Raw genomic sequence first — 24,252 nt, 5'->3', positions numbered from 1 at the left:
AGAGAGAGATGTACCACATTCTTCTGTACAAACAATAGTACGCAAGTATAAACACCCATGGACCGCAGCCGTCATACCGCCAGGAAGGAGATGCGTTCTGTCTCCTAGAGATGACCATACCTTTGGTGAGAAAAGTGCAAATCAATCCCAGAACAACAAAAGGACCTTGTGAAGATGCTGGAGGAAACAGGTAAAAAAGTTATCTATATCCACAGTAAAAGAGTTTATCGACATAAACCTGAAAGGCCGCTCAGCAAGGAAGAAGCCACTGCTCAAAACCACCATAAAAAGCCAGACTACGGTTTGCAACTGCACATGGGACAAAGATCGTACTTTTTAGAGAACTGTCCTCTGGTTTGATGAAACAAAATAGAACAGTTTGGCGATAATGACCATCGTTATGTTTGGAGGAAACAGGGGGAGGCTTGCAAGCCGAAGACCACATCCAACCGGGAAGCACCAGGGGCTGGCAGCATCATGTTGTGGGAGTGCTTTGCTGCAGGAGGGACTGGTGCTTTACAAAATATATGGCATCATGAGGAAGGAAATTATGTGGATATATTAAGCAACATCTCAAGACATCAGTCAGGAGTTAAGCTTGTCGCAAATGGTCTTCCAAATGGACAATGACCCCAAGCATACGTCAAAGTTGTGGCAAAATGGCTTAAGGACAACAAAGTCAACGGTATTGGAGTGGGCATACACAAAGCGCCTGACCTCAATTCCTCTAGAAAATTTGGGGCAGATCTGAAAAGTTGTGTGCGAGCAGGAGTCCTACAAACCTGACCCTGTTTACACAGCTCTGTCAGGAGGAATGGGACAAAATTCACCCAACTTATTGTGGAAGGGTACCAAACGTTTGACCGCAGTTAAACAATTTAAAGGCAATGCTACCAAATACTAATTGAGTGAATGTAATCTTCTGACCAACTGGGATGTGATAAAAGAAATAAAAGCTGAAATAAGTCACCTCTCTACCTATTATTCTGACATTTCACATTCTTAAAATAAATGGTGATCCTAACTGACCTAAGACAGGGCATTTTTACTAGTATTAAATGTCAGGAATTGTGAAACAGAGTTTAAATGTATTTGGCTAAGGTGTATGTAAACATCCGACTTCAACTGTACATATAGTATACTGGATTAAATAATGTAGTAATAACTGCTTACTGTCCTCCTTCTACACTTATTCCACAGTGCCTGCTCAAAGGGTTCCAGGACTCTGCACAACTCTCCACCACCACCCTTCCCATTCCTCTTGGTCAGAGCATCAACAGGTGCATTGATAATGGCCAAGTAGAGATAATGGCATCCTTTGACTCAAGAAACCGCTTCAACATATAAATGTTGATTCCACCTTGTAGTGCATATCTCCCCATCTGGCGTTGTGTAGACTTTAGTTTTTCAGCACCTACTCTGCTCCTGTGGAAGTATTCCACAGCTGCTTTCACTTTGTCCACAGTGGGCTTCATCACCTTCAGATGCTCTCTTACAATCAGGTTGATTGGTGTGCGTAAGACATGGATGATGGGTCCATTTAAAATGTCCCACATGGTTATGTTAGCTGCATTGTCGCTAACAACAGACCACTTTTTCCATCTACTTGCCATTCTCTGGCCACTCCCAACAGTTCTCTGCAAGTTCTGAGGTACACACCTCAGAACTTGGCAGAGGAACTGTTGGGAGTGGCCAGAGAATGGCAAGTAGATGGAAAAGTGGTCTGTTGTGTTAGCGACAATGCAGCTAACATAACCATGTGGGACATTTTTAAATGGACCCATCATCCATGTCTTRCGCACACAATCAACMTGATTGTAAGAGAGCATCTGAAGGTGATGAAGCCCACTGTGGACAAAGTGAAAGCAGCTGTGGAATACTTCCACAGGAGCAGAGTAGGTGCTGAAAAACTAAAGTCTACACAACGCCAGATGGGGAGATTGCACTACAAGGTGGAATTCAACATTTTATATGTTGAAGCGGTTTCTTGAGTCAAAGGATGCCATYATCTCTACCTTGGCCATTATCAATGCACCTGTTGATGCTCTGACCCAAGAGGAATGGGAGGTGGTGGTGGAGGAGTTGTGCAGAGTCCTGGAACCCTTTGAGCAGGTCACTGTGGAGATAAGTGTAGAGAGGAACAGTAAGCAGTTATTACTACATTATTTAATCCAGTATTATATATGTACAGTTGAAGTCGGATGTTTACATACACCTTAGCCAAATACATTTAAACTCTGTTTCACAATTCCTGACATTTAATACTAGTAAAAATGCCCTGTCTTAGGTCAGTTAGGATCACCATTTTATTTTAAGAATGTGAAATGTCAGAATAATAGTAGAGWGTGACTTATTTCAGCTTTTATTTMTTTTATCACATTCCCAGTTGGTCAGAAGATTACATTCACTCAATTAGTATTTGGTAGCATTGCCTTTAAATTGTTTAACTTGGGTCAAACGTTTTGGGTAGCCTTCCACAATAAGTTGGGTGAATTTTGTCCCATTCCTCCTGACAGAGCTGGTGTAACAGGGTCAGGTTTGTAGGACTCCTTGCTCGCACACACTTTTTCAGATCTGCCCACAAATTTTCTAGAGGATTGAGGTCAGGGCTTTGTGATGGCCACTCCAATACCTTGACTTTGTTGTCCTTAAGCCATTTTGCCACAACTTTGACGTATGCTTGGGGTCATTGTCCATTTGGAAGACCCATTTGCGACCAAGCTTAACTTCCTGACTGATGTCTTGAGATGTTGCTTAATTATCCACATAATTTCCCTTCTCATGCCATATATTTTGTAAAGCACCAGTCCCTCCTGCAGCAAAGCACTCCCACAACAATGATGCTGCCAGCCCCCTGTGCTTCCCGGTTGGGATGGTGTCTTCGGCTTGCAAGCGCTCCCCCTGTTTCCTCCAAACATAACGATGGTCATTATGCGCCAAACTGTTCTATTTTTGTTTCATCAAACCAGAGGACATTTCTCTAAAAAGTACGATCTTTGTCCCATGTGCAGTTGCAAACCGTAGTCTGGTTTTTATTGCGTGTGTTTTGAGCAGTGTGCTTCTTCCTTGCTGAGCGGCCTTTCAGGTTTATGTCGATAAACTCTTTACGTGGGGTATAGATACTTTTGCTTACCTGTTTCCTCCAGCATCTTCACAAGGTCCTTTGTTGTTCTGGGATGATTTGCACTTTTCTCACCAAAGTATGTTCATCTCTAGGAGACAGAAACGCATCTGCCTTCCTGAGCGGTTATGACGGCTGCGTGGTCCATGGTGTGTATACTTGCGTACTAGTGTTGTACAGGGATGAATGTGGTACCTTCAGCACTTGGAAATTGCTATATTATCCCAAGGATGAACCAGACTTGTGGAGGTCTACAAATTGTTTTTCTGAGGTCTTGGCTTGATTTCTTTTGATTGTCCATGATGTCAAGCAAAGAGGCACTGAGTTTGAAGGTAGGCCTTGAAATACATCCACATGTACACCTCCAATTGATCAAATGATGTCAATTAGGCTATCAGAAGCTTCTAAAGCCATGACATAATTTTCTGGTTTTTCCCAAGCGGTTAAAGGCACAGTCAACTTAGTAAACTTCTGACCCACTGGAATTGTGTTTACAGGTGGCATTATAAGTGAAATAATCTGTCGTAACAATTGTTGGAAAAATTACTTGTGTCATGCACAAAGTAGATGTCCTAAACCGGACTTGCCCAAAACTATAGGTTGTTACCAGAAATTTGTGTAGTGGTTGAAAAACAAAGTTAATGACTCCAACCTAAGTGAATGTAAACTTCCGACTTCAACTGTATTTGAGCAGTAGATGAGAAGTAGTAGTATCAGTAGACAAACATGAACCTGAACTAATAAGTTACTGTTCTCTCTTTTCAGCTATGTGACAGCCTCAAGACTTTTGCTCCTGTGTAATGTCTGCAGCGAGTCACAGCCAGCCTCCAGAGAGAAGCAAATGTAACCACAGGACATGTGACAGAGTTGATGACACCCTATGTTCATCAATGGACAGAAAGTTCCATGAATGAAAATATCAGAAAACCGCTGCACTTTACCCCAGGTTTAAGAAGTACACCTTCAGTGATGTGCCAGACGATGATGAAGGCTCTTCAAAGAATAAACCTCAGCAGCAGGGCAGGACAGCCCCAGCAGTCAGCTGGCTCAGGCACCAGGGCAACAAGGAAGATGGATCAGATGGAGCAAAGCCACACAGTCAGTAGTGCCACAAACTTCTCTGTTTGGATGCTGCACGACAGAAGCCAACTGGGATGCAGCCCGAAGAATCCCTCAGCAGATGCCATATGGAGGGGATCCTGTTTTGGAGGAGCCCCTCCTCCTCTGAGCTGTGGAAGAACAAGGCCTCTGTCATCTACCTACGGGCTTTACTAAAGTCATGACAGGGAGACTCTGCATAGTGGCCACATCCGTTCCCTCTGAGAGGGTCTTCTCGAAAACGGGACAAATCATTACTGAGAGAAGAAACCGCATCAACCCCTCGAAAGTCAGGCAGCTTGCATTTCTGAATGCAAATCTCTCATAAAAGCAAAGTATGGTCAGCATTGCTGTGTGCTGCTGGTTATAACATGGCAATACAGAAGAGAGAGAAAAGAGGGACCAGTTTAATGTTTTAAGTGGAATGCTGCAGTTCTGCATATTGTTATTTATTTTTCTTTGATATGGTGCAATATTCTATTATTATGTTGTTCAGATTGTTTTCATTTAGAATTTTTACATTTATATGCACTTTGTTTATATACATGAAAAAGTTATACTTTAAATGCACATGTGTAATAGCATCCTTTTTTACATTTATTTCAATTTGTGGGATGCTGCAGTTTTGCTAATTGTTTTTTCTTTGATATGGTGCAATATTCTATTATGCTGTTCAGATTGTATTCGTTTTGAATGGTTAGATTTATATTCACTTTGTTTATACATTAAAAAGTTATACTTTAAATGCAAATGTTTAATATGATTATTTTTCATAACAAACCAATGCATTTTTACATGCATTGTGGTTGAGGTAGAGTATGATTTCATTTAATAATTTAATTAGAATTGTTTTAACCCCAATCATAGTCAAACTATCGCAAACTGTTTGACTTGAAAAAATACAAAACATATTTTTTTCAGAGCCGTTTGGGAGATGAAAGAGCCGGCTCTTTTTGTTGAGCTGTGCCAAACGAGCTGGCTCACTGAAAAGAGCCGGAATGCCCATCACTAGTTGTCACGAGAAGTGCTGGTCCACTCTCGTTGAAAAGAAAATGGCTAGCTGTATCGTAAAAATTCATGAAAACTAATATACGTTTTTTTGGTCTTAATGTAATGTTAGGCGTAAGGTTAGCAGTGTGGTTAATGTTTGCTTTAAAATCAAAATTTAAGAAGATAAATTGTAGAAATAGGCGGGGTTTATGACTTTGTGGCTGTGTAACTACTGACGCTCGTTTAAAACAAGCTAACAAAGTAAACATACTAACGTTAGCTAGCTGGCTTGCTAGCCAATATACAATGAATGACCGGTTATTGAGTGCCTAGTTATTCCACAACATATAGTAAGGGGAAAATATATCTACAGTAGTTGCAGGTAAGGAAACACTAAACTAACGTCGACTTTACTGTCTTTTAGCAGGCAGGTCACAAACGACGGCTAGCTAACGGCCTGTGGCTAGTAGGGAGGCAACAAGCTAGTTAGCGAGGTACTCCTAGCTGGGTAACGTTAGCTATGCGAGTGGTTGGATACACAATAACATGACCGTTCGCGAAATTTAAAACCTGCACAGTTGACCTTAGCTAGTTAGCACTAGCATCATTTGCTAACTTTAGCTAGTAACGTTAACAGCAGCAGTAGTATTACGTTAGCTTTATAGTCACATAAAACAATGAGATATAATCTTTGATATAGGTAACTAGTAGCTAAAGTTAGGTCGAAAAACAATGTATGATTATCTTCAACCTAGGCTAGTAGGCGCTTGATGTAATTTTTTTTGCCATAGAGAGCCATGTCATATAGCTGATTTCTGCTACTCGTTGTGACCTGCTTGACAAGCCTTGAAATCAAAACGAGCGAACAATGACCTCACATACTCTAACTTCAATTAATAATCACAGGGAATGTTGGATGTCAAGCCGAGATATGGGAGCTGTTGTGCTTTTACTCTTTGAAGTATAGTCAGACACCATCATGCCTCTTGTACAGCCATGGGGCTTGCTCTCTGGTCTGAATTTGGCCAGTATGACTAGCTGGAGAAATGTTCAGACCCAAGAAAGTTCCACGTTTCCCTTTGGTTGATCCAGATGCTAAATGTTCCCTTTTAAAATATTAGTATTTTTATGATCATTGCAGAATTTCAAGAGTCCTCTTCATGTCTCTCCTATAGGCTCCACGGTAGCTAAGATGGAGGTGCTGTGTTTCCGGTTGCCGGGTCACGGTGACGCCACCCTGAAGAGCATGAACTCCCTGAGGTCCAGACAGCAGTTCTGTGACATCACTATAGTGGCCAGCGGCAGGCAGACATTCCGTGGACACAAAGTGGTCCTTGCTGCCTGCTCCCCCTTCCTTAGGGACCAGTTCCTGCTCAACCCCTCCTCTGAACTGCAGGTGGGTGCCAGGGAAAGCCACCGTGATGCACACTATTTGGGTTATGTTTGATAAATGTTGAGTGTCAGCTTCAGATGTACTAGCCCCTGACAGACACTTCTTGTCACATACCCTTTCAATGATCTGACTGTTTTAATAGGCATATCTTTGAGCCTGGGAAGTTATCAAATGTTTTGTCATGCCAGCTGTGGTTCCAGTCCTATGCCTCATTATAGTAGATTCTATCACAAGTCTTGCAGGATATGACACTAATGGCTTACACGATTGATCATTAAAAAAATACACTACATGACCAAAAGTATATGGACACCGGCTTGTTGAACATCTCATTTCAAAATCATGGGCATTAATATGGAGTTGGTCCCCCCMCCCCCCCCCCCCTTTGCTGCTAAAACAGCATCCACTCTTTAGGGAGGCTTTCCACTAGATGTTGGAACATTTCTGCGGGGACTTGCTTCCATTCAGCCACAATCGCATTAGTGAGGTCGGGCACTGATGTTGGGCGATTAGGCCTGGCTTGCAGTTGGCGTTACAATTCATCCCAAAGGTGTTTGATGGGGTTGAGGTCAGGGCTCTGTGTAGGCCAGTCAAGTTCTTCCACACTGATCTCGACAAACAATTTCTGTATGGACCTCTCATTGTCATGCTGAAACAGGAAAGGGCCTTCCCCAAACTGTTGCCGCAAAGTTGGAAGCACAGAATCGTCTAGAATGTCATTGTATGCTGTAGCGTTAAGATTTCCCTTCAATGGAACTAAGGGGCCTAACCCGAACCATGAAAAACCGTCCCAGACCATTATTCCTCCTCCACCAAACTTTACAGTTGGCACTGCATTCGTGCAGGTAGTTGTTCTGGCATCCGCCAAACCCAGATTCGCCGTCGTACTTCCAGATGGTGAAGCGTGATTCATCACTCCAGAGAAAGCGTTTCTATTGCTCCAGAGTCCAATGGCAGTGAGCTTTACACCACTCCAGCTGATGCTTGGCACTGCGCATAGTGATCTTAGGCTTCTGTGGGACTGCTCAGCCATGAAACCCATTTCATGAAACTCCCATGAACAGTTCTTGTGCTGGGGTTGCTTCCAGGGGCAGTTTGGAACTCAGTAGTGAGTGTTTCAACCGGGGACAGACGATTTTTACGCACTACGTGCTTCACCACTTGGCCGTCCCGTTCTGTGAGCTTGTATGGCTTACCACTTTGCGGCTGAGCTGTTGTAGCTCCTAGACATTTCCACTTAACATAACTTACAATAACAGCACTTCCAGTTGACCGGGGCAGCTCTAACAGGGCAGAAATTTGACATATTCACTTGTTGAAAAGGTGACATCCTATGACGGTGCCACGTGGAAAGTCACTGCGCTCTTCAGTAAGGCCATTCTACTGCCAATGTCTATGGAGATTGCGTCTGAAGGGGTGTCCACATACTTTTTTGTATTTATAGTGTATCTGAGACGTAACAGTAAAATAGCTGTTTGGTGTGTTTTTTTTCCTATTTTGCCCTCTAGGTGTCAGTCCTTCACAGTTCCTCGGTGGTATGTGAGCTGCTCCAGTCCTGTTACACCGGTGTGCTGCAGTTCAGCCCCAAGGAGATAGTCAATTACCTGACGGCCGCTAGCTACCTGCAGATGGAGCATGTTGTGGAGAAGTGCCGGGGAGCCCTGGGCAAGTACATGCAGCCAAAGAACCCCAGCTCACCAAAGGTTAGTTGCTTATTTTGGTTAGTGTATAGTCAAAGGCACCCTATTGAAGCAATTGATTGAAATCACAACGTAAAATGTTATTATACCGTGCTTCAATTGTAGAAGGCAAATACTTACTGAACTTATCTACTATGTGATTTATCAAAGGCTGGATTGTTTTTACCTGTGAAGATGTTGAACTGGCTCGTCTTCATTCTTTTTTCTCCACCRCTCATTTTCAGATCAAGTCAGAAGAGAGCCAATCGATGCCAGTGACAGTCAGTGGCAGCAGCCACTCCCTTATGTCAACCTCTGCTGATCATTCCTCACTGCAGCCTCACAGCCCTGTACAGTCTCAGGCTGATGACCGTACAGACTCAAACACGAAGACAGACATACAACACGATGATGACCCTAACACAATGGATGAGATCAAAGTAAGGCAATTCAGGAACAACACTTACCACTGCATCCGTCTGTACAGTTTTTGTTGAGTATTTGAATGTTTTTTTCGTTGTAAAAAAAAAAAAAGTTTACCAAATTATATTTGAGAGGATTTTCCAAATACTTGTTTCAAATACTATTTTTAAATACACTGCATACATTTAACCAAGGTATTTGAGGATTTTCAACTACTTGTCGTTTCAAATAAAATATATATCTGAATAAATACTTTGATCAAATGTATGTGAAAGTAGTTGAGATATTTTAAATAGTATTTGAACCCAGGTCTGGTAGCTACACAAGGACATTGATTAGTAGCACACTCAAATCGGTCTCATGTTGTTCCAGGTGAGAGTAACAGAGGAGGGCAGGGAGGATTATGACGTGTTCCGGATCTGCATCGAGGATGAGCAGGAGCCGGAAGAGAGGCGAGATGCAGAGGAAGGCGGAGAGGAAGCCACAGAGGGTCATCAGGGGTGCCAGTACCAAGATACGGACAGTGTCATAGTGGGAGGGGGCAGGGGTGATGATATGGCCCCAGCTGAAATGGCCATCCGCAACAGCGGCTTCGAGAGGGAGGGGCTCCAAGGCTGGAGGCGTAGACTCACCGACTCACCCAAAGTGGGCCGGGGGAGGGGGAGGGGCTTCAAGAGGAAGCGTGGCTCGTACCGCGAGAGGGAGAGGAGGCCTCTGGGTATGCAATACCAGGAGGCGTGGCGTCTACCTACCGGGGCGGAGATGATGCAGGGCTTTGGCCTGGACTTCAGCCAGGAAGCCATAAGGTCAGGTTTCCTCTCGGGGGGCGATCTCCCACGGCTAGAATACGGGATGGGGGAGGTTCCGGGAGAGGAGCTGGTGCCCCGGGACGGGAATGGTCAGGCCCACTACAACCTGGACGACCCCAGTGGTGATGGAGGTGAAGGTAACATGGGGATGGCGGCTGTGCCAACAGGTGGTGACGGGGCGGGGGATGAGTCTGTGGCCGTGGTGGGCTCCACCTCCAGCACAGCGGGGCCGGTGGCATGTGAGCAATGCGGCCTGACCTTCCCCTCGGCCCACTCTCTGGCTGTCCACACGCGCGCCACCCACTTGCTGTACGTGTGCCCCTGCTGCGGCAAACACTTCAACCACTCCAGTAACCTCAACCGCCACATGACCGTGCACCGCGGTGCCAAGGTCCACCGCTGCCCACTCTGCGACAAGACATTCACGCAGAAGTCCACGCTGTGCGATCACATGAACCTACACAGCGGTGAGCGGCCCCACTGCTGCGCCTACTGCCACTCGCGCTTCGCCCACAAGCCGGCGCTGCGACGCCACCTCAAGGAGCAGCATGGGAAGACGACCGCTCAGAACAGCTTGGAGGCACAGGCTGAGATGGAGCGAGTGGCAGGGCCAGGGGAAGGAGAGGGAGACACTCAGGACAGATTTGACTTTTGAAAAGGACACTGGAACAGGGAGGAGGAGAGATGCTCCCTTACCCCTCCTCTCAGCCAAAATGTACACTCATTGACTAAGCATTACAGGTTACAGTTGGAGGTACAGGGGGGTTATTCAAGCAAGCGGCTGTGTGCTTACCTTCTGCTCTAATTGCCAAAAGAGTGGTTTGGAGTGTGCCTTTGAGTTTGTGGGTTGGAAACAAGGTTGTGTGTGCTGGAGGGACCTACTAAGATCTTGAAAGGGAAAACCCCTACTTTTAGACCTGGGGTGCACAACTCCGGTCCTCCTCACGGGCCGAAGTGTATGCTGGTTTGAAGCTCTGGCCAGTCAATGACATGGATTGATTATTTATCTCTTAATTATTTAATTGAAGGGGGGGGAAACGATGACCTACTGTACAGCACCGTGGCTCTGGAGGACTGGAGTTGTGCACACCTCAGTTTTAGACCTTATTGTCTCATTTGTAACTCACTGGCTGCCCAATAAAATATTTTACATTTGTGTGTTTGAAGGTGAGCTTCTTGTTGGAATGTACCAGCTGATTTGTAATGTGTAATTAGTTAAACATTTATTTGTAACAATGTGTACTTAACAGTGTAAGACACTATATTTAAAAGAAGTACCCAAAATAATAAAGTAGGCTATCATTCCATAATCATGCTCATCACAAAAGGACAAATAGTAAGAGAACTACACTTTGTGCAATGCGCGTTTACTCAGGACTCGAGACACTATTCTGTAAATGTGCACAAAATGACGTGTTAATATACAGTGCATTTGGAAAGTGTTCAGAACCCTTCACTTAGTCCACATTTTGTTACGTTACAGCTTTATACGTCTCTGCATTGTATCGTGCTAAACCAAAGGAAACAGACAAATCGATGCATGTGAGAGGTAGGTGGATTTCATTGCCTACAGCTATGAGACATACACTATTGTGTTATTACATTGATACAGTGMCAAATCTAATTCGATCCTTTGATTCAAAGCAAGACCGCATCAGACAACCAGATGGACAAATGTATTGATGTGATTTATTGAGCTCCACAAAACAATGAAACYCCTGGTTGCAAGACCAAACCACCACAATCTCTGTTCACATGGTCATTGCCATTACACATCCTGGCCWTGAATGAAATGTAGCATCTACTCAGAACTGACACATCGGGGCTAACAGGCAATCAACAACCAACACAAAATGCAATATAGAAAATGCATACAACGCTAACTCGTTGATTCTTACAGATCTCCAATGCGGCAYGCCTCTTRGCTCATAGGAAATCCTCACTGTACACAACCTGGTTTCTCTTGTCTCTGTAGGAACCTTTGGCACTGTTCTGCACAGCTRTAAGGGGAAAGAGAGAAAGTATACATGAATCCAGAGTTGACACTTCCTGTCAAACACTGCTTGTTAGTCCGATCTGTGTTTGACTAGAACTGATATTTACCCAGAGTGGCCCAAACAGATTTGCCGGTGGCTGCCTCCAGCATGGGCTGCTTCCTGGCGATGCTGACTTTGATGGGGACGTCTCCCACCGTGCTTCCATTCAACTGGGAGAAGAAGAGTGTATAGATGATAGGTTTTACACTATAATGCCTTAAGTTGGGACAGGGAGCTAGAGCTATACTGACCTCCGCTACAGCTTGGTCTGCAGACTCCATCTTCTCAAAGGTGATGAATGCACAGCTAGAAAGAGAAAGACAAGGCTGTGTTCATTAGCACCAAACAGAACAAAACAGTGAGGGACTTACTGGACTAGTTTTAGTTTTCAACTGCAAAACATTTTAAAACACTGAACAATTTCAGTTTTGGATGCTCTCYCAATCACACACCCACAAGGACATAAAAGTAATGTAGCCGTACTTGCGTGGGGAATCCATGGACAGGTCAATGATGGTGCCGTGTTGGGAGAAGGCTGAACGCAGGTTGTCCTCCACAAGGCCAGTTCCATACACGTACACGGTGTTCCCCTTCCTCACCCCCCTCCGCTCCGGGTACGAGTCTGATCCTGAGAGGGGGAAAGATAAGGGAGAAGAAAAACAGTTCCATTATTCCATCCTTGACTTTGTATTTTKAGCTAAACATCCTTTTAAGAATGCCAATGATAAGACACATGAAAAGACAGAAGTCCAGTAAACTAATACTCACGTCTGAACGGTCCGTCTCGCTCACGTGACTCTCTGTCTCCTCCCCTTTCCCGGTCTCCGTCCTGGCTCCTGTCTCTCTCCCGGTCTCGCGGCTCTCTGTCCCTGCCCCGGTCGCCACTGCCCCGGTCTCTCTCTCTGTCGCGCTCCCTCTCTCTGTCCATCTCTCGGTCTCCTCTGTCTCTCTCTCGCTCCATGTCTCTGCTGGTGGAAAGGCCGCCGCCTCCCTCCTCCTCCTCGTCGTCACGAGCCGCCCGGTCACCTGGAGTGACGAAGCTGTTAGAGATTGAGATGTTAAACCGCCTTATACAGAGAACCAGCGTCTATTATTTATCAGAGCTTTTAGGCTTACCTCTCGTACAAAGATTTTCTGTGGGCTCTTTTGCCAGCCTGGAGTAGAAATAAAAATKTAAAAGCAACAGCATCAGTTGTATATTCCCCCCCCAAAAAAATATCCAAGTCACTGGTTCTGTGGCCACAATACAGGCAGACAGCATTGGCAAAATACTGTAAATGCATGCCATTTTGTAGGTAGAGTTCATCAATTCATTGGCTGATTTTACATGGGATGTCATTTAATTCTAATTTTACCTCAGAAAGTTCCTCATCAGTGGACATGCTCCTTTGGAATGGTTGGAAAGCCACAGGGCCTGGCACTTTCTCTGGATCCTGGTAAACAGAAAGAGAAAATATAACAAATCATTACCAAACCATAAATTGATACATTTGARTTCCATCACAGACTAGTTTATGTGTCAGATTTAAAAGGAATTTGCAACTGTCTTAGCTTTAAACATTATTAGTATGTATATAAATTGTTGTATCAATAATTTATTCTATGATCAATTCACATTACACATCCTTGCATTTTGTATCTCACCTTGAGCTTGATCTCTAGCGTTCTAGAGCGCTTGAAGCCAGAGTTCTTATTCTCTGACTTGATGGCGCTGATGGCTCCAGACTTGATAAGCATCTTTGCCTGCTCTGTAGCTGTCGCAGTATCTAGCACCGGCTGGTCTGACAAAGCTAGGAGGGAGAGAGTAGATGCAACATAATCAACTCTGACAAAGTATCTGCTTAGTAATACAGTTTTAAAAAGGGAGGACAAAGCCACATACTTCGCTTCAATCCACTCTGATTGGTCTGGCTGGTTGAACTCTGCTGCTTCTTCAAAGCCAGCAGTGCCTTTTTCTAGAGGTGTGAGGATAGATGGAGARAAAGAGACAATAAGAGGTGTAAACACTAAGGCCAATCGGAGTTTGGTAACATAATAATGATATCTAACTTTCAACATTATGAGTGTGATGATGATGACTGACCGGTGAATTTAACAAAGACCTAGGACTACTCCTGATCACATCTGCAAATGTGGGGGCAGTGACACATCTCATTGTCAGAAGCAGGATACGGATACATAGATTTCTCTCTAGTCAAGTGAGGAGATTCTTCAAGTTTTTCACCTTTTTCTTGAGTTTGGCATATTTCTTCTGCAGAGACTCCTCTTCCTCCGTCAAAGAGCTTGGGAACACCACCATGTCGAACCCAGCTGGAAAGTAGTGTGAAAAAGGAATGGACAACCAGAATAGTGGACATATTTGCACAACACAATGAATACCAATACACAAGTSTGGTTGAATTCAACTCTATAATGCAATTGCATAAACTCAAAAACTACTATTTACACTTTGTTCACGACCAAATAGATTTCTGTTTCTACATTCTGCATGCATCTGACAACATTTTAAAACCTTACGTTAGCTTGTTAGCTGGTTGGTTGGCTAGCTACCTATTAACATTAGCTGCTACTACTAGCCATCTACATTGTGTTACACAGGGCAGTGGAAAGTATATAATTKCTTATCAACAATATGGGAATGTAGCTTTCAGACTACAACAATAAACAAAATACACTACATTGACACTATTGTATTTAGAAATTTAATTATTTTGTTACCTCTGTTACGTTMCTATAGCTAGTTGTAATCACACCCATTCACCAACACAAAAACACAGGCGCATGAAAATGACGTACACAGTTGTTAGGGCGCATGAATAAGAAAAATAACTATTCAACTTGCTAAAATTGATAGAATAAGTAAATTATAAGGAATGCATGGCCTACACTTGACAACATTTAGTAAGAGAATGTATTAATATTGAGATATATATCGTATTACATATGGCAATTTGACCTACTTCCGCCTACCAATCTTTGCCATTTCCGAATAGACAGTGAACTGCTGCACCAACTTTAATCTGCGGTGGAGAAATGGAAAGAATAGGTGAAGGAGATTTAGATCATATGTACAGATAATGAATTAGGCATACGGTTAAGGCCATTGCTGTAAGCTTTGCTTTAAAGTAACTTGCTAGCAATACAGTTTACTGGCGAATATAACAACTTGGGTTAGCCTAGCTAACGTTAGCTAGCCAGTTCAGCTCTCATTCATATTGCAGAAATGTAACGYTAGTCCCTCCCAACATGCGCAACGTGTTATTAGCAGAAAATTATCAGCTAAAGCACTAAATGATGACATTACAATATATGTTTATATGATTCAATATCTTACAATGGACTCTAATGTATTGCGCGATAGAGGACAGCCCATAGAAACTAGGCTATTCATCTCAATCCCATTTCTCTCTCCATAGATCTTCCCCCTGTGGGCCCCACAGATCTCCCGCTATCCCTGCTGGAGATGGGTTGCTCTGGCAGGTTTGAGCTCATCACACATCCACAGCCCAATGACCAGCCCCTGTATCCACAAAGCACGGTCAGTATGACTCAAATCAAATTTTATATGTCACATATGCCGAATACAACATGTGTAGAACTTACAGTGAAATGCTTATTTACAAGCCCTTAACCAACAATGCAGTTTTAAGAAAATACAAAAAAAGTTAAGAATAACAAATAATTAAAGAGCAGCAGTAAATAACAATAGCGGTGCTATATATAGGGGGTACCGGTACAGAGTCAATGTGTGGGGGTAATATGTGCATGTAGGTAGAGTTATTAGTGACTATGCATAAATAATAACAGAGTAGCAGCAGTGTAGAAGAGGGTGGATGCAAATAGTCTGAGTAGCCATTTGATTAGATGTTCAGGAGTCTTATGGCTTRGAGTTAGAAGCTGTTTAGAAGCTTCTTGGACCTAGGCTTGACACTCCGGTACCGCTTGCCATGCGGTAGCAGARAGAACAGTTTSTGACTAGGGTGGCTGGAGTCTTTGACAATTTTAGGGCCTTCCTCTGATACCGCCTGGTATAGAGGTCCTGGATGGCAGGAAGTTTGGCCCCAGTGATGTACTGGGCYGTWCGYACTACCCTCTGTAGTGCCTTGCGGTCGGCGGCCGAGCAGTTGCCATACCAGGCAGTGATGCAACCCGTCAGAATGCTCTCGATGGTGCAGCTGTCTCAGTCTGTGGAATGATTCTTATCTGAAAACTCGCCCCGCCATTTCTACAGATATGAAAGGACTGCTTAAAGTATGCAAGCATTATATTGCATATCTCCATCTACCTCTATTTGTCTAAGTTAAGTTTTTACAGTAGGTGTCACCTACCTACCTAAGTCCCTAAGAACCGCAAAGGCCCGCCATCAAGTTTAAAGGAAAGGAGCAAACTTCAGTTTGGAAAGCATCCTGTGTTTACATACATCTATCTAATCTCTCCAGCCTATTATCTCCCTTATGTGTTTCTATCATTCATTTATCTGCAGCTCCCCCATGGACTCCCTCCCACCAGTGTGGGCCTGGAGACAGAGGTAGAGAAGCGCTTCCTACGCGACCCTGCCTGGCTTCCCATACACGATACCGACGCTGCCTTCCACAGGTTTCTGAAGTGAGTCTGCCTTCAAGTATTCATACCCAAGGGCTTAATCCACATTTTGTTGTGTTACAGTCTGAATTCAAAATGGATGACGTTTCTTTTTTAAATATATTTTTTTCCATCTMCACACAATACTCCATAATGACGAAATGAAAACATGTTACATATTTTTGAAACAAATATATTGAAAATTAAATACAGAAATATTGAACATACAAATTCACACCCCGGAGTCAATACATGTTAGAATCACCTTCGGCAGAGATTACAGCTGTGAGTCTTTCTGGGTAAGTCTCTAAATGCTTTACACACCTGGATTGTACAATATCTGCACATTTATTATTWWAAAAATTCTTCAAGCTCTGTCAAGTTGGTTGTTGATCATTGCTAGACAGCCATTTTCAAGATTTGACATATATTTTAAAGCAGATTTAAGTCAAAACTGTAACTAGGCCACTTARGAACATTCAATGTTGTCTTGGTAAGCAACTCTTTCCATGACATAGTAGGCTGATTAGGTGAAAACTTTGGTCCCTTGTTGATGTCACACATTAAATCCACTTCAGTTAGTCAGTGTAGTAGTGATGGGCATTCCGGTTCTTTTCAGTTAGCCGGCTCGTTCGGCTCAGCTCACCAAAAAGAGTYGGCTCTTCTGGCTCCCAAACGGCTCTTTAAAATCTATTATTTTTTTTTATTTTTTTTTTTAAGTCAAACAGTTTGTGATAGTTTGACAATGATTGGGGTTAAAACAATTCTAATTAAATTATTAAATGAAATCATACTATACCTCAACCACAATGTATTTAAAAATGCATTGGTTTGTTATGAAAAAGAATGCTATTACACATGTGCATTTAAAGTATAACTTTTTAATGTATATAAACAAAGTGCATATAAATCTAACCATTCAAAACTAATACAATCTGAACAGCATAATAATAKAATATTGCACCATGTCAAAGAAACAATGTGCAAAACTGCAGCATCCCACTTAAAACATTAAACTGGTCTCTCTTTTCTCTCTCTTCTTTATTGCCATGTTATAACCAGCAGCACACAGCAATGMTGACCATATTTTGCTTTTATGAGAGATTTGCATTCAGAAATGCAAGCTGCMTSAYTTTCGAGGGGCTGAAGTGCCGAAATTTCTTCTCTCAGTAATTATTTGTCCCATTTTCGAGAAGACCCTCTCAGAGGGAACGGATGTGGCCACTATGCAGAGTCTCCCTGTCATGACTTTAGTAAGCCGTGGGTAGACAGAGGCCTTGTTCTTCCACCAGCTCAGAGGATCTGCAGATCTTTAGAGGAGGGGCTCCTCCAAATAGGATCGGACCTCCATTATGGCATCTGCTGAGGGATTACTTCGTGCTCCATCCCCAGTTGCTCTCTCGTCAAACAGCATCCAAACAGCAGACGTTTGTGGCACTACTGCTGGTGCTTCTGCTCCATCTGATCCCTGTTCTTTCTGTTGCCCTGGTGCCTATATTATTTAATTTATTTTTTCATTCTTTGAATTAGTTAATTCTATTAATTTAAATCTTTTGATTATTCATATCTTAATTTATTTTTATTTTTATGAATAGATTCGGCACTTCTGAAATGCGAGCCGGCTCCCAACGTTCACCTACAAGAGCCATCTCTTAGAGCCGACTCATTCGTGAACGACCCATCACTACAGTGTAGATTCATTATTAAATAATGATTTTTAAGCCTTGAGACAATTGAGACATGGATTGTATATGTGTGCCATTCAGAGGGTGAATTGGCAAGACACAAGATTTGTGCCTTTGAACGGGCTATGGTAGTAGGTGCCAGGTGCTCCAGTTTGTGCCAAGAACTGCAATGCTGCTGGGGTTTTCACACTCAACAGTTTCCCGTGTTTATCAAGAATGGTCCACCACTCAAAGGACATCCAGCCAACTTGACACAACTGTGGGAAGCATTGGAGTCAACAATTGAGGCTGTTCTGAGGGCAAAAGTGGAAGGTGTTCTTAACTCAATATTAGGAAGGTGTTCTTCATGTTTTGTAAATCAGTATATTTTTGGCCTTGTGTTTTAGGTTATTGTCCAGCTGAAAGGGGCATTTGTCTCCTAGTGTCTGTTGGAAAGCAGACTAGACCAGGTTTTACTCTAGAATTTTGCCTGTGCTTAGCTTTATTCCGTTTTCTTTTTATCCTGCAAAAACTCCCTAGTTCTTGCCGATGACAAGCATACTCWTAGCATGATGCAGCCCCTACCGTTGATGTGTTGTGTTGGATTTGYCACAAACATAACATTTTGTATTTAGGACATTTGCCACTTTTTGCTACTTTTGCAGTTTTACTTTAGAGCTATATTGCAAACAGGATGCATGCTTTGGAATTGTTTTATTCTGTACAGACTTCCTTTTTTTTCACTCATTTAGGTTAATGTTGTGTAGTAATTACAATGTGTTGATCCATCCTTAGTTTTCTCCTATCACAGCCATTAAACTCTAACTGTTTTAAAGTCACCATTGGCCTCATGGTGAAATCCCTGCGCGGTTTCCTTCCTCTCCAGCAACTGAGTTAGGAAGGAAGCCTGTATCTTTGTAGTGACTGGGTGTATTGATACACCATCCAAAGTGTAATTAATAACTTCACCATGCTCAAAGGGATATTCAATATCTGCTTTTTTTTTTTTTTTACCCATCTACCAATAGGTGTCCTTCTTTGCGAGGCATTGGAAAACATCTCTGGTCTTTTTCGTTGAATCTGTTTGAAATTCAATGCTTGACTGCGGGACCTTACAGATAATTGTACGTGTGGGGTACAGAGATGAGGTAGTCATTCAAAAATCATGTTAAACACTATTATTGCACACAGAGAGACACTGTACTTTTCTTATTAGGGTTTTGCTTGTTTACTTGTTATTGCTTTGATGCCATATAAATCTCACTTGGAAAGTGGTGTTTAAGGGGAATTCAGTGGTCCAAATGAGGCTATTCACCTGTAGTGAAGTACTGTTGTACCACATGGTCACAGAATTAATTTGCGGTAACAGACTTGTTGCTTTTCTCTAGGCTGGCTGAGCGAGACGTTCGTGTGGACTCTCTTCTCCATTGCTCTTTGTCTCCTCTACACTCTGGCATCTCAGTAGTCAGAGATCCAACGACAGGAATGCTTTTGGACTTCACTGAGGTACATGCTATTGTCAGCTGTAATTAAGCTATGCTGTCTTAGTCTGTGTGTCCTAATAATGCCGCTATGATCATGATGTGACTCATTGGGAACATTCAGAATTGTAGCACTATCCTGAGTGATCTATTAATCTTATTAAAAGGTCTACTTCTTTTCATACACTTGCTACACATTTTACAACCCAGTGTCATTAAATCTCCTTCTCACTCTCTGTCCAGGTGTTACTGGGGGACACAGGCATCTCTGCTAAGAATTCTATGTCCCTGCAGCGTCCACCAAACCCTAATCCCTCTGAGAGCCTCCGAGGAAGCAACACCAACTACCCCTTTCTGCCCGGTGAGTCTRAGTCCTCACCTAAATATATTATCAGATCCATATATACTACATGACCAATATGGAGTTGGTCCCCCATTTGCTGCTATAACAGCCTCCACTCTTCTGGGAAGGCTTTACACTGGATGTTGGAAGCACAGAATCGTCTAGAATGTCATTGTATGCTGTAGCGTTTCCCTTCACTGGAACTAAGGGGCCTAGCCTGAACCATGGACAACAGCCCCAGACCATTATTCCACCTCCACCAAACTTTACAATTGGCACTATGCATTTGAGCAGGTAACGCTCTCCTGGCATCCACCAAACCCAGATTCATCCGTCAGACGGCCAGATGGTGAAATGTGATCCATCACTCCAGAGAAGGCGTTTCCACTGCTCCAGTGTCCAATGGCGGCGAGCTTTACACCAATCCAGCCAACGCTGCTTAGTATTGCACATGGTGATCTTAGGCTTGTGTGCGGGTGCCCATTTCATGAAGCACCCGACGAACAGTTCTTGTGCTGACGTTTCTTCCAGAGGCAGTTTGGAACACGGTAGTGAGTGTTGCAACCGAGGACAGACGATTKTTACGCACTTCAGCACTCTACGGTCCCGTTCTGTGAGCTTGTATGGCCTTCCACTTCGCCGCTGTTGCTCCTAGACGTTTCTTCTTCACAGTAACAGCACTTACAATTGACCGGGGCAGCTCTTGTAGGACAGAAATTTGACAAACTGACTTGTTGGAATGGTGGCATCCTATGACTGTGCCACGTTGAAAGTCACTGAGCTCTTCAGTACGGGCCATTCTACTGCCAATATTTGTCTATGGAGATTGCATGGCTGTGTGCTCGATTTTATACACCTGTCAGCAACGGGTGTGGCTGAAATAGCCGAATTCACAAATTTGAAGGGGTGTCCACATACTTTTGTATGTATAGCGTATATTCATGTATGTATATATGGCTCTGAAATATATAATAAATATTTGTCGTAAGTCTTCCCTTTAGTCAATTCTAGAGAAATATTTATATTCTATCTTGTTTACATAGGTGGTATGGACGAGCTGACACTGGAGCAAATCAAGACGAAATCCGAGCTGGAGGAAGACATAGACTTTGAGAACGGTGAAGTGACCTTTATTATTGAGTTGAAATGGTAGAGGGGCAATGGTCTCCCATACAAAAGGCTGCCTGTGCAYAGCGAGGCGGGTTAGTGTGAGGCGGGATGCTTACTTTACAATGAAAATGCAGACTGAAAGGGCCTTTGAAATAACAAACACTGTGTGCTGTTCTTGGGAACCAAATGGCTCTCTTCAAAAATCGGAATACAGATTTAAGTGATTACAGATCTTTTTGTGATTGAGGACATGTTTCTTGCTTGTGTCGTGATGTTTGTGTAGTAACATATCTATTTCCCTTTACTTCAGGGTTACTCACAGTGCCCCCTGGACTTAAAGCTGGGATGGACTTCAGTGACAAAGGTTTGAATGGACATGCACTACGTGACCAAAAGTATGTGGACACCTGCTCGTCGAACATCTCATTCCAAAATCATGGGCATTAATATGGAGTTGGTCTCCCCTTTGCTGCTATAACAGCCTCCCCTCTTCTGGGAAGGCTTTCTACTGGATGTTGGAACATTGCTGCGGAGACTTGCTTCCATTCAGCCACAAGAGCGTTAGTGAGGTCGGGCACTGATGTTGAGCGATTAGGCCTGGCTCGCAGTCGGTGTTCCAATTCATCCCAGAAGTGTTCGATGGGGATGAGTTCAGGGCTTTGTGCAGGCCAGTCAAGTTCTTCCACCAAAACCATTTCTGTATGGACCTCGCTTTGTTTACAGGAGCAGTGTGATGCTGAAACAGGAAAGGGCCTTCCCTAAACTGATACCACAAAGTTGGAAGCAGGGAATCGTTCTAGAATGTCATTGTATGCTGTAGCGTTAAGATTTCTCTTCACTGGAACTAAGGGGCCTAGCCCGAACTATGACAAACAGCCCCAGACCTATTCCTCCTCCACCAAACTTTACTGTTAGCGCTATGCATTGGGGCAGGTAGCGTTCTCCTGACATCCGCCAAACCCAGATTCTTCTGTCAGACGGTGAAGCGTGATTCATCACTCCAGAGAACGCGTTTCCACTGCTCCATAGTCCAATGGCAGCCTGTGTTTGGCATTCCGCATGGTGATCTTAGGCTTGCTCGGCCATGGAAATCCATTTCATGAAGCTCCCGACGAACAGTTATTGTGCTGAAGTTGCTTCCAGAGGCAGTTTGGAASTCGGTAGTGAGTGTTGCAACCGAGGACAGATGATTTTTACGCCCTACGTGCTTCAGCACTCTGCGGTCCCGTTCTGTGAGCTTGTCTGGCCTACCACTTCGCGGCTGAGCCGTTGTTGCTCTTAGATGTTTCTACTTCACAATAACACCACTTACAGTTGACCAGGGCAGCTCTAGCAGGGCAGACATTTGGTGAACTGGCTTGTTGGAAAGGTGGCATCCTATGACAGTGCCACGTTGAAAGTCACTGAGCTCTTCAGTAAGGCCATTCTCCTGCCAATATTTGTCTATGGAGATTGCATGGCTGTATGCTCGATTTTATACACCTGTCAGCAACGGGTGTGGCTGAAATAGTCAAATTCACTAATTTGAAGGGGTGTCCACATACAGTAGCTTATATATATAGCTATATATAGTCAATGTTCCTAAGGGTTATCCTCTTAGCTTAAATAAATATATCATTTTCTTCCTTTTTTAAATTCTCTCTGTAGATGCCAAAACCACAAAGGGAGAAATCAACCTCCTGTCCCTCCTATCCACCTTTGATGACATCGTAGACTCCCAGCCCGAGGCAGAGGAGAAAGAGAAAGGACTCGGAAGCGGAGATGCTCCCAAACTACCCAGAACCAACAGCCTGGAAGACCTGGGGATCAAGGTATTAAATAAATACTTTTTTTTCTGTTTATTGATGAATAAAATCTACATCTAAAATGTAGTTTCCCCTCTAACTTAGCTTCTGTTTGTTATGTTCATCTACTTAAAGGTGGTTGTTTATTTCCTCCTGTAGGACTCTCCCTCTACACCTGGGACCACCTCGACAGAGAAGAAAGATGGAGGAACGACCAAACCAGGAGAGGGCCACGAGGAGAAGAAGAGATGGGCTATCCCAGTAGACATCACCTCCCCTTGCGATGACTTCTACAAACGCATCCCCAACCCAGCCTTCAAGGTACTTTGTTATAATGACAAAATATGTTGGTGGTTTGGTAGATGTAGTTTAATATGTCGATGACCATTGTGTTGATTAGTGCCATGTAGACTAAAGAAGCCTGTTCGTTGACATTACCTGATACCTACAAATATTGCAGGGTTTAGTTTTATAGTTTTATGACATTATTACACTCTATTCCCTTATTGGCATAGAGCCTTGTTCATTCCACAATACTAATGTGATCCCCACCTCTCCCAGTATCCCTTTGAGTTGGACATGTTCCAGAAGCAGGCAGTGTTGAGGCTGGAGGCCCACGAGTCTGTGTTTGTGGCAGCTCACACATCAGCAGGCAAAACCGTGGTGGCAGAATACGCCATAGCACTCTCACAAAAACACATGACCAGGTGTGTGTATTTACATGTTTGACATGCTCTCTAAAATCTCTAATCCTTACAAGGTAAAAATATGGGATTTTATCAGATTTATACAAATTACTGATTTTATGACCTGTATCATTGAATTGATGAATAGGAAATTGACTTGTTCCCGGTTTTCCATGTTGTGCCCATCACAGCCAATCACAACATGGTGCATCTAATCTCCATGTGTTTGCACCCTCTGATAGGACCATCTACACCTCCCCCATCAAGGCGCTGTCCAATCAGAAGTTCCGGGACTTCAAGACCACTTTTGGGGATGTGGGGCTGCTGACTGGGGATGTCCAGCTGAGTCCTGAAGCCTCCTGTCTCATCATGACCACTGAGATATTGAGGTGACGTAATATATACATCATACAGTGCATTCAGAAAGTATTCAGACCCCTTCACTTTTTCCTTATCAATCTACACACCCTACTCCATAATGATAAAGCAAAAACAGTTTTTTAAACTGTAAATAAAAAACGCAAATATAACATTTTGTAATGGAGTGCGTAACTGGCTGCAGGGAAGTCAGGCGCAGGAGAGCAGAAATGGGTAGCAAACGGAGCCCTTTATTGAGGCGAACAAAAACACGGCACTCAGAAAACTAAACACACACGGGTTACAATAACCCGGCGCAAACCAGCCTGGGGTACACATACATTTACATATAACAATTCCACACACAGACATGGGGGGAAACAGAGGGTTATATGCAAGACGAGTAATGAGGGAATGCAAACCRGGTGTGCGGGAAAACAAGACAAAACAAATGGAAAATGAAAGGTGGACCGGCGATGGCTAGAAGACCGGTGACGTCGACCGCCAAACGCCGCCCGAACAAGGAGAGGGACCGACCTCAGCGGAAGTCGTGACACATTTACATAAGTATTCAGACCCGTTACTCAGTGCTTTGTTGATGCACCTTTGGCAGCGATTACAGCCTCAAGTCTTCTTGGGCATGATGCTACAAGCTTGGCACACATGTATTTGGGGAGTTTCTCACATTCTTGTCTGC

At 43.5% G+C, this 24,252-nt stretch overlaps 3 protein-coding genes across 5 annotated transcripts in view; 2 read left to right on the top strand and 1 right to left on the bottom strand.

The window, feature by feature from the left end:
• LOC111956029 (zinc finger and BTB domain-containing protein 12) overlaps window positions 1-10,669 on the top strand; it is a 16,948-nt gene extending 6,279 nt beyond the window's left edge. Inside the window, exons 1-5 of one of the 2 annotated variants that reach the window (XM_023976445.2) lie at window positions 5,212-5,591; window positions 6,385-6,605; window positions 8,111-8,305; window positions 8,527-8,721; window positions 9,077-10,669. In XM_023976445.2, the coding sequence (XP_023832213.1) occupies window positions 6,402-6,605; window positions 8,111-8,305; window positions 8,527-8,721; window positions 9,077-10,168 (1,686 nt within the window). In that variant the 5' untranslated portion in view covers window positions 5,212-5,591; window positions 6,385-6,401 and the 3' untranslated portion in view covers window positions 10,169-10,669. Of the gene's footprint in view, window positions 1-5,211; window positions 5,592-6,384; window positions 6,606-8,110; window positions 8,306-8,526; window positions 8,722-9,076 lie in introns of those variants that run through there. The other variant, XM_023976446.2, reaches the window with a different exon arrangement.
• A 511-nt stretch (window positions 10,670-11,180) lies between these two features.
• On the bottom strand, window positions 11,181-15,004 carry LOC111956030 (negative elongation factor E). 2 transcript variants are annotated; one of them, XM_023976449.2, is made up of 12 exons: window positions 14,884-15,004; window positions 14,510-14,569; window positions 13,774-13,859; window positions 13,432-13,504; window positions 13,194-13,339; window positions 12,905-12,982; window positions 12,666-12,703; window positions 12,318-12,589; window positions 12,033-12,177; window positions 11,801-11,855; window positions 11,617-11,719; window positions 11,181-11,513 (listed from the first exon to the last, which is right to left on the bottom strand). In XM_023976449.2, exons 3-12 carry the CDS (start codon window positions 13,846-13,848, stop codon window positions 11,440-11,442), a joined length of 1,059 nt encoding a protein of 352 aa, XP_023832217.1. In that variant the 5' UTR covers window positions 13,849-13,859; window positions 14,510-14,569; window positions 14,884-15,004; the 3' UTR covers window positions 11,181-11,439. The 2 variants fall into 2 exon arrangements, with proteins under 2 accessions (XP_023832217.1, XP_023832216.1); XM_023976448.2 differs by lacking the exons at window positions 14,510-14,569; window positions 14,884-15,004 and adding an exon at window positions 14,268-14,366.
• Window positions 14,493-24,252, top strand: part of LOC111956028 (superkiller complex protein 2) — a 46,483-nt gene continuing 36,723 nt past the window's right edge. The window contains exons 1-11 of the mRNA XM_023976444.2: window positions 14,493-14,595; window positions 14,966-15,087; window positions 16,033-16,154; window positions 19,183-19,300; window positions 19,519-19,636; window positions 20,662-20,736; window positions 21,039-21,092; window positions 22,376-22,539; window positions 22,672-22,833; window positions 23,074-23,219; window positions 23,441-23,587. Coding sequence (XP_023832212.1) covers window positions 14,583-14,595; window positions 14,966-15,087; window positions 16,033-16,154; window positions 19,183-19,300; window positions 19,519-19,636; window positions 20,662-20,736; window positions 21,039-21,092; window positions 22,376-22,539; window positions 22,672-22,833; window positions 23,074-23,219; window positions 23,441-23,587 — 1,241 coding nt within the window. The 5' untranslated portion in view covers window positions 14,493-14,582. The remainder of the gene's footprint in view (window positions 14,596-14,965; window positions 15,088-16,032; window positions 16,155-19,182; window positions 19,301-19,518; window positions 19,637-20,661; window positions 20,737-21,038; window positions 21,093-22,375; window positions 22,540-22,671; window positions 22,834-23,073; window positions 23,220-23,440; window positions 23,588-24,252) is intronic.

Source organism: Salvelinus sp. IW2-2015, linkage group LG31 (genome assembly GCF_002910315.2).
Source record: "Salvelinus sp. IW2-2015 linkage group LG31, ASM291031v2, whole genome shotgun sequence".
In the NCBI taxonomy this organism is placed as follows: domain Eukaryota; kingdom Metazoa; phylum Chordata; class Actinopteri; order Salmoniformes; family Salmonidae; genus Salvelinus; species Salvelinus sp. IW2-2015.
Note: the sequence above shows the minus strand (reverse complement) of the source record. Positions and strands in the feature narration are given on the sequence as shown.

Bases quoted from the DNA above. Each gene is read 5' to 3' on its own strand.
- LOC111956030 (XM_023976449.2), bottom strand. From the start codon at position 13,848: ATGGTGGTGTTCCCAAGCTCTTTGACGGAGGAAGAGGAGTCTCTGCAG. The intron at 13,505-13,773 runs GTGAAAAACTTG...TCACACCTCTAG, and splicing joins ATGCCAAACTCAAGAAAAAG to AAAAAGGCACTGCTGGCTTT. The intron at 12,178-12,317 runs GTGAGTATTAGT...TCCCCCTCTCAG, and splicing joins GCGAGACGGACCGTTCAGAC to GATCAGACTCGTACCCGGAG.